Genomic DNA, 8,976 nt, shown 5'->3' with positions numbered 1-8,976 from the left:
GCGCACACGTGGTGAAAAGTCGTGGTGAATAGTCCTTATTGTTTTTGCAAGCCAACTGTAACACACACTCAAATATCCTGCTCTATGTAGTGGACGAGACAATAATATAACCTCATTTTAACTGTTTCTACCAGCCCCCCGGCCCCCACACCCCTACACACACATTCACTACAAATCTCCCTTTCTCTCTTTATTACACACGTCTTATGGTTTAGCCAATCATAGGACGACTATCAGGCCAAACGTGGATTGGCAAAGATTGCTAAAATCATATATGGACCATATTATTCAATTTGACATGCGTAACCCCAGTCAATTAAAATGTAAAAAATTGTACATTTCCCAAACACGTTTTTGATCGAAATTTGACAAAAGCAGAAGTTGTAGGTTTCACAATGAGCAAACAGTTTCTGGTTGAATTTAAAATGTTGTTTGTTTTGAAACTATGTGGCCGCTTGACAGCGCAAACAGATGTCACTCTGAGTGTGTACTTAAGTGTTTACGCGCGTGTGAGCATGCAGATGTCTGTGTGTGTATGTGTGCTGTCAGCGTGTCCTCTTCGATGGACAAATGCCTGTGAGTGCATTTAGATATTGTAAATACTGGTGAGGTGGGGCTGGGAGGGGGGAGGACGAGGGGGGTGATAACAAAATATTTTGGCCATATTACCAACTTCACAGCTTGCTCCACTTTCTGAACTAAGCTGCCAAAGGTGTGTGTTTAGTGGGGTGCACTGGGGAAGCTGGGGCAGGAGGGCGTTTGGCTGTTAAACCCTGAGTGATCCTGCGGGACAGTGTTAACGCCAAGGCCCTGAGGTCAGGATTAGGTCTGAAGGCTGGGAGAGATCAGGAGGACCCACGGTCACATGAGCTGGTGTGGTGCTACAGACATATACACTTTTCTGCAAACAAAACACAGCCCACGCCATGACACACACTACCAGTCTGATAGGAATGTAGCAACTAATAAAGAACTTGTACACAGGACAATGTGGCAGTCCTCTAGATATTTTGAATGGTTGTAAGTAAGCAAATTTTCTTACAATTCTCAGCTAGTATTAAAACATACTTAGTGAAGCACAATTTTGAAATGCTTATACACAAAGACTGTAGGTGATTTGTGTTGCATTAGTATCAAAGAAAGCAGTGCCAAAAAAAAATCATAGGAAGAAAAAATAATAAGCTACAAGCTCATTGTTTTGAGAAAAGTTCTGGAGCAGGTAGCTACACAGCAGCACTCTGGTCCAGATACACCCCCGCTCCCAGCTGAGGTGTCGGTTCAGAATAACCTGCCCTCAGCGGTTCTGTTCTTCTGCTCTGCACCCAACCGTGGGTAGAAACACAGCAGGTTCTGAGAGGGGCCCAGGCGCCCACTCCTCACCCACTTACGCTTAGGAAATTGAAACACAAAAGCAACCAAACCTTCCTCTTCCTCTTTCTGGCGGCTTGCCCTGAGCTAGGTTCAGAAAAGCTCAAACATGCTGACTAATGCATTGGTAAGCACACAAAGAGGGGGAAAAGTGATGCATGAAGGAAAAAAGATGGTACAGAACTATCACACACTACTGCAAGAAAAGAGTAAGAGTATCAGAATTTTTTTACAGGGAACATTGTAACTGTAGTGTGAATGGGAATTCATAAAGTCTTGTTCTGAAACAAAACACATCCAGGTGAGTGTCTCACACTTGGGTACTGTAAACATGAGAACATAAGTTTACACCTCAATAGTAAGCTTGTCCTCTGGGATTTTTGAAGGATTTGTGAAGTATAATGACAACCTCTCCAATCAGAGAGTAGTTTAACCATCCGGCATTCAGACTAGATTCGCCTGATCCTACTTTACTGTAGGCTACTCTCCTGAAGGCTACTCTCCTAACCTGACCTCTCCATATACCAATAAAACAACATACAACACAGCCAAATGAAAGAAAGAAAAAATGTTTAGAGGCTTAAACATTGTGCCATAACAGTGGATGGAGACAGGGAGAGGGGAGGGGAGGGGGAGAGGGAGTGTGTGGGTATGATGAGGAACAGTTTTGCTGTGGAGGAAGGAGAGCGCAAGGACACACTTGTGTTGCATCACAGCTGGCCACATAGTTACTGATACTTACCTCCTAAGTCAAAGCTGTGTCTAAATCATTCCAATTGCTATTGTTAAATCAATCTTGTGTGTATGTGTGTATGTGTGTGTCAGAAATTAAGCCAGGGCTTGTGTGCCTGGTCCCCTAGCAGGGGTCAGACAGGTAGTAGCTTGTCATCTCTGCAGGGTTATCAGAGTTATCTCACCTGGCACATAGAGCCTTCAGAAAGCTTTTTTGTTGTTGTTATCAGGTCAAAAGAAGGTTTGACCTGGCAACTCTTCTCAAAAGCTATGTTCCATTTGGTCAATTTCCTTTTATTGGCCTGCATCGCTTTCAAGTACATTGGTTTGAATTGTTTTATTGTTATAATAGTTATTAGCATATTTGTTCTGACAAGGGTGTTTGCACTGTGGCCAACGCTGGTAACACCAGTTTGTGATAACATATTCCTAAGATGAGTAAGATACTTGAGTGGGTCTGCAGTGTCAGGGGGTTTGATAACTGCCCTCTGCTTGATGGAACAAGCACTGAAGGATTATGGAGGATTATGAATACTGTATGTCTGTCACTCCCAAAATAACTGCCACCCATAAGTCCCTAAAATGACCCACCACAAACTGTTTTATTGATATTTGGAGCATAAACATATGTTCAAAGGCAACAAGAGCACTGTTTGAAAAGAAACATTATCTGTACAAGTTGATTTTTTGAAAGTATTTAATGCAAGGATGTGACTGATGGTGAATTAAAATATGTTTCCATCCAATTGATGGAGGGTTTGAATTACGGGGGGGATTGGGGGGTTTGACCCCCCATAATTAAGACTTGGACCCCCCAAAAGAGGTAAACACAACAGGTCGGGGGTCAATACATTTATATATTGTTCTTACCTGTAATCGTAAATATTACTTTACGCCCTGGAGAAAAAGTTGACCCCCCGATTGTCAGGGGCGCCATATAGGGGGTAAAAGTTAAGGCAATTCCAAGGGACCCTGGCTGACAGGGGCCCCCAAAAATAGAAAACTAATAGAAATTAAAAAGAAAAAAAAATCGGGCCCAAAATTCCTGGCGGCGCCCCTGCCGATTGTCATTGTATAATTTGCACTCTGAATTGACGCCATTGTAATTAGCAAACTATCAGAGATAATAAAATAAGAAATCCTAATACATGTAGTGTAATGTGAGTCTATCTCTCCAAGGCTCAACTCAAAACTTCCTAAACAGCAGAGCCTAGCACATTTCAACCAATACTTCTTGTCTTGTCTGAGGATAGGTGAGATGTCCCCATCTGGTGGTAAAAATCTCACCTTTCCTTTCAAACAAGGCTGCTCTGTTCCTATGGCAACGGCTAACCGAGGACATAAAGCAGTTGTGCCAAAGCCTTATATAGGGCCTTTTGTTGTACTTTTCAAAGCAAGCATTATTTGAACATGTGTACCCTACAAGTAAAGAATATTTTTGTGCACTGGGCACATCAACATAACAATTACAGTTTTTAAGCAAATAAGGTTTGATGTTGAGGTAGACGGAATCTAATATGAGGTTTTCTATGCCTGATTCATGTTTTAATGTAGGTTTCTGAGTGTTAGAATATATTTCTGACATGTCTTGGTTTTGGCATGTTAGAGCCTCAGCCTGCACCTGCAAAGAGCACGGCGGTCAAGCAGGTGGGTGATTTTCATTCAGATGTGCTCACGATGGATAATTCATTCATTAGTGATTTGGCATGTTTTTCAGTGTGGATGGGAGCCTAGGTTTATTCAGCTCCTCCTCTATTCAGACCTTAGAAATGGAAGGTGTCATGCTTTTAGCAGTAGCATAACATTATTTCCTCTGCATGACCACCAAGACAAAGGGACAACCTTAGTCCTGTCGTAAATATTGCTGTCAACAATGGAAAGAAAACATGTCCTCCCATTTATTTGTGTCTGTCTGTTTGTGTACGTCCCATCAACTGTTAATGTGCCACCATTTGTCTGTTTTCCCATCCTCTCCCCATGTCTCATCTCATGTCTCTCTCTGACAGTCTGTTGAGAAAGCTTGTTGTTGATGAAATTATAAAATGATTAGAAATGCTACTAATAAAAATAATTACATTGAACCATGATGGTGATCATAACCTCATAAATCTGAATAGGACACATACATAGGCATGGACACACACACACAAACGCACGCACACACGCACGCCTCCTCCTCATCCCTCTGACTGTTGTCATGGAGATGTCATTGATGAACTAAACAAATAGATTTCTCTAGCTCTGCCCTTGACCCCTCAGCAGTCATTTCAACAGTTTAGTGTACTTAGTTCACTCCTTAAAAGACAAGCAGGACAAGGAAAAACAATGCATTGTAAAGTGATGAACAATGCATCGTGAACCTTCCTAAAAATATATGAAATGTATCAAGATTATTCAGCCCTCTCCGTCTCTTCAATGTGATTTTTTCTCTTTCAAAATCTCCCTCACCTTTCTTTTCTTTCAGCATCTTGCTCTCTCTCTTCACATCAACTGCCCCCTCCACCTCTCCTCGCTGCTGCGCCGCACTACTTGGTTAGGGATAATTGTTTCTCGGAGCTGACAAACGTCACACCTACTGTAGTCTATATCACTCTCTCTCTCTCACTCTCTCTCTCTCTCTCACTTTTCCCATAGGAGCGTACATACACACACTCTCACATCCTTGGCTGAATGTTCTGCCTTCCCCAGTACAGCACTCACGCAACACCACCCGTGCTGAATGGAGATTTGGTTTTCAGCGCTCTTGTAGGAAAAGGAGGGCTGAGCAGAGCACAAGGACTGGTGAGTAACTAGATTTTTGTGTTGGGATTGTCCGTGGATGTGCTTCATATAATTCATGTAGCTGATTTTAAGTCAGGTTTAATCACAATCTTGATGAAAAGAGTGACAATTGTAATGTCCGTAGTAATGTTTGGAGTCCACATTATCCATCATAATGTCCAGAAAACCCTGTGTGCTTTGATTGCAAGTAAGCTTTATCCTCTCTGTACACAAAAATCCAAGATAGGATACTCTGTGGGGAAACGGACCATAGCATTAAACAGAATTAACCTAAACTGATGATTATAGAGAATATCTCTCCTAGTCTAGATTTGTGGCTTAGAACGTGGCAACAACAAAGAATTTGGCTTGGAAGAGCTAACTGGCATCCAGAAGTGAATCTCTCTCTCTCTTTCCATCCATCTCCCCCTGTCGATTTCTACCAGTTCTCACCTCTGTGTATGGTTGGCATGAGCTTCAGGAGTGGGATCCAGGGGACTCTTCACTCCTCTGTTTGGTGGGCCCTTCATATATACATACAAACACGCACACGCTATCTCTTCTAACTGAGCCTGAGTGTTGGAGTTGGGCTCTTCACTCTCAAGTGTAGCCTCTGTGGATCCCCCACAGACAGGTGGAGCGTGACAGCACTCTGCTGACAGGACAGAGAGTCAAAGACACACACGGCACTGTTGCCTCACTCCTCCCTGGAAACTGGAACAATGCTAATGGAAACACGTTAAAAATACACACAGCTTAGCGTGACCTGTCAGGTACTGTATTTTTCACATCGAGGCATGGTAAGGCCAAGGCGAAATAGAATAACGAAAGAGAACAATGTTCAGGAATAAGGGTTTGATCCAAAAGAACGCAGGCAGCAATTGTGTATACAGTATTTACGAGCTACCTATTTGAATGGGTTGAATCCTTTTGATTTAAATACTCATTCCCCTCTTGATGTATATTATGCATGTTATGTTAGTAAATGTACCTTTGTTGTAAAGATTCACCCTTGATACTATTTAACATTTAATATCTAGTATTTGGAAATATAAACTGTTCATAGATATAATATTGAAACAGAAGGAAACTGTGGTTGGCGTTGGTGTTAGACAGTAACCACCCCACTGATCCTCAGGCTCGAACAACAGAAAGCCTGAGATTAAGAATGATTCACAGGTTGGAACTGAATGACGAAAACAAGTTTTTTAAACAGCACAATATTCACATTTCAGTAAAAAATGAAAAAACATCTTTGGAGAAAATATATTTTTTCCTCTGCCCTGAAAAGAGACAAAGGTGCTTTTCCCTCCTTTCCCGCCGCCCACACACCACACTGTGCTCCTGAGTGTCCTCTGCACTGTTTGTCATATATTCTCAACAGGAAATAAGAGTAATTACTGCTTCTCTATGGTTAAAGCAGACTTAAAGCGACTGAGAGGGGCAGATGTAAAGACATACATTCAAATATTTGGATCATACTTGTCGAATACAGTTCTATATGTACTGGGATTCACAGCTTTTAGTTTACGCACTGAAGCTTATCGACATCAAATGTACTTTCACAGTATTTTTCGGATTTCAATGGTATTATTCCACTGTGGTACAGTACATGTTTCCATCAGTCTCTGATCGAAAGGGGAGGCAAGGATTAACAACACAAAGGTTTATAGGAAACCCAGTAGAGAAGAAAAACACAGCTTTAAATTGATTTCTGATACTGTAAAAAGAAACTGTTTATTCAAAATTATCCCGATTATACAGTCCACCTAAGACATTTAGATCTCTTCCATCCGATGTAGTTATCTACTGTAAACTTGTGGACAAAGACTAGATTTCAATGACACAAAGTTGTTGTTTGTTGCCGTTTCTATGGTTGAACTGGATAGCTGTTTTTATGGAACAACTCTAGTTAAAAAGACAATCCTCTCTTTCTCACAGACACCTGTCCAGCGGCAAGAAGGGTTCCAAGACCAGAGACTGGGGCCATGGAGGGGGAGGACAGTGTGTCAGGGGCCCCTCACGAGCCAGGTAACCCCCTGCTGCGAGCCGTGTTCTTACGCCGCCTGCGTCTCACACGCCTTCTCCTGGAGGGAGGGGCTTACATCAATGAGAGTGATGGGCAGGGCCAGACCCCCCTAATGGTGGCTTGCAGGACCCAGCACGTCGATGCACAGAGTGCCAGCAGGGACAAGTTGGTTCAGTATCTGCTGGAAAGAGGAGCCGACCTCAACATTCAGGACAAATCAGGTCGGACGGCCCTCATGCATGCCTGCATGGGGCAGGCCGGGGCCGCGGTGGTGTCCTTGCTCCTGGCCAGTGGTGCAGACCCAGGCCTGGAGGATCACTCTGGAAGCTCAGCACTGCTCTATGCAGTTACTACTGGGGACCAGGAGGTTCTGAAGCTGCTGCTGGACACCTGCAAGGCCAAGGGAAAGGAGGTGATCATCATCACCACGGACACATTCCCCTGTGGGAAGCCAAGGGCCAGGCAGTACCTCAACGTACCCCCTCTTGCTCCCCTGGATCAGGGGGATGGGCTGCATCCCTCTTCAGCTGCACCTCCCTGTGCATCTCCCTCAGAGATCCAGCTCCTCACCTCCCCTCCGTGTTCCTCTTCTTCCTCCACTGGTGGCCCTCGCCAAATTTTCTCTTTCAAGCAGAGTATGTGCTCTGGGTCGGGGGGCATGAGTTCCCAACCTTCCTCCCCTTCCAGTGCAAGAGGCCTGGGCAGGTTGGACAGACTGCAACAGCCTCTCCAGAGGCTGAACTCAGAGCCCTGGCTAAGGATCCCTGCCTCCCTGCTGGTCCGTCACTCCAACTTAGCCCCTTCATCAACAGAAGACCTCCGAAATGTGGAAGAGGATCTCTCAGTCAGGATCAACTGGCTGGGTTTGAACACTGAAGAATATGACAAAACAATCCCCCACAAGTGTAGCTGCAGTACCGACCAGAACAAGATCATCAACATTAACACTGAGGACAAAGTGGGGGAAACTGGGGGGCCACTACGCCGAAAGTTATCCATCTCAAGTCTTTTCTCCTCTCACTCTGCCTCCCACCCAAACCTCCACTCACAAAGTCTCCACTCAGGCCAGGGATCCCCATCCTCCTCCACCTCCATTGGGGGAAAAGACTCTGGCTGCCCCCTCCCCAGTCTGGCTGTGTCCAGCTTGCGAAACATCATCCAGAGACGACACCTTGGGGCTGATCACTATAGCTCCGACCCTCAGCTGGCCAGTGGCTTTCCTGAAGAGGGCAGAGCCCCTCTGGAGAGCAGGAAGCTGGTCATGTCACGTTCCTCAACTTTGCTGGGCTCCAGGGAATCTCTAGAAGCCCCAGTCCTAACCAGAAGAGCCCTCTCTGGGCTGGAGCGCAGGGGATCTGGGGCCCTTCAACTGGACCCCATCTCCCAGACGAGACCCGGCTGCCTGCCCCCACTATTCCCTCATCACCACTCTCCAATCCCCAACATCTCTGGGTCGGTCTCCAACCCCAGCCCAGGAAGTAGGGCGGTCTGCGGAGCAGTAGCAGGCCTGAAGACCCTGCTACCTTCGGCTCCTCCTGGCCTCCCAAAAGAGCTGAAGACCAGGAGAATGCTGCTGAGAAGACACTCGATGCAGACAGAGCAGATCAAGCACCTGGGAGACTTTGACGGGATCTTTGGTCATTGAGGGGCTGTTGTGGACAGACTTGGAAGTGCATTCATCCATCTGTCTTGTTCAGTCACTCGTCAGTTACGCCAACGCTAATGATCGCGACCCAGCTTTTTAGTGAAGGCACGTATGTGCCTATCGATACAAGGATGGCAATTTCCATCTCATGGGTGGTAAAATTGTGAGTAACCGACTAGAAAAATGTATTGAAGAGAGGTCTTATGCTTAACTTGTAAGTATATTGTATGAAAAATATATATCCTAAGACTTGAATGAGAAACCTTATTCCAGGTACACTAGATAATTTACCTGTGTCTGTAATACCCTTCCTGTTTTTGCTAGAGATTTACTCTAGTCGTGTCCTTTGTCAATTTGCAGCTTCTGCTTTGCCATTGTTTGTTTAAGGATTAGATATTAAGAAGGAACTGGTGTTCAATTTTTAATTTGATTGAAAATTCAA

The 8,976-nt window shown here is 44.7% G+C and overlaps 1 protein-coding gene across 3 annotated transcripts; it reads left to right on the top strand.

The window, feature by feature from the left end:
• Positions 1 to 4,853: 4,853 nt before the first annotated feature.
• Positions 4,854 to 8,727, top strand: ankrd34ba (ankyrin repeat domain 34Ba). 3 transcript variants are annotated; one of them, XM_047015036.1, is made up of 2 exons: positions 4,854 to 4,881; positions 6,802 to 8,727. In XM_047015036.1, the coding sequence occupies exon 2, from the start codon at positions 6,849 to 6,851 to the stop codon at positions 8,532 to 8,534; it is 1,686 nt and encodes a 561-aa protein (XP_046870992.1). In that variant the 5' UTR covers positions 4,854 to 4,881; positions 6,802 to 6,848; the 3' UTR covers positions 8,535 to 8,727. The 3 variants fall into 3 exon arrangements, with proteins under 3 accessions (XP_046870992.1, XP_046870993.1, XP_046870994.1); XM_047015037.1 differs by lacking the exon at positions 4,854 to 4,881 and adding an exon at positions 5,320 to 5,377; XM_047015038.1 differs by lacking the exon at positions 4,854 to 4,881 and adding an exon at positions 5,545 to 5,633.
• The last annotated feature ends 249 nt before the right edge of the window (positions 8,728 to 8,976 follow it).

Source organism: Hypomesus transpacificus, unplaced genomic scaffold (genome assembly GCF_021917145.1).
Source record: "Hypomesus transpacificus isolate Combined female unplaced genomic scaffold, fHypTra1 scaffold_27, whole genome shotgun sequence".
Lineage (NCBI taxonomy): Eukaryota > Metazoa > Chordata > Actinopteri > Osmeriformes > Osmeridae > Hypomesus > Hypomesus transpacificus.
The sequence above is the reverse complement of the archived record's forward strand: the minus strand, read 5'-3'. Positions and strand labels throughout refer to the sequence as shown.

What these genes read in the sequence shown, in the direction of transcription:
- ankrd34ba (XM_047015036.1), top strand. Translation starts at nt 6,849, where the DNA reads ATGGAGGGGGAGGACAGTGTGTCAGGGGCCCCTCACGAGCCAGGTAAC.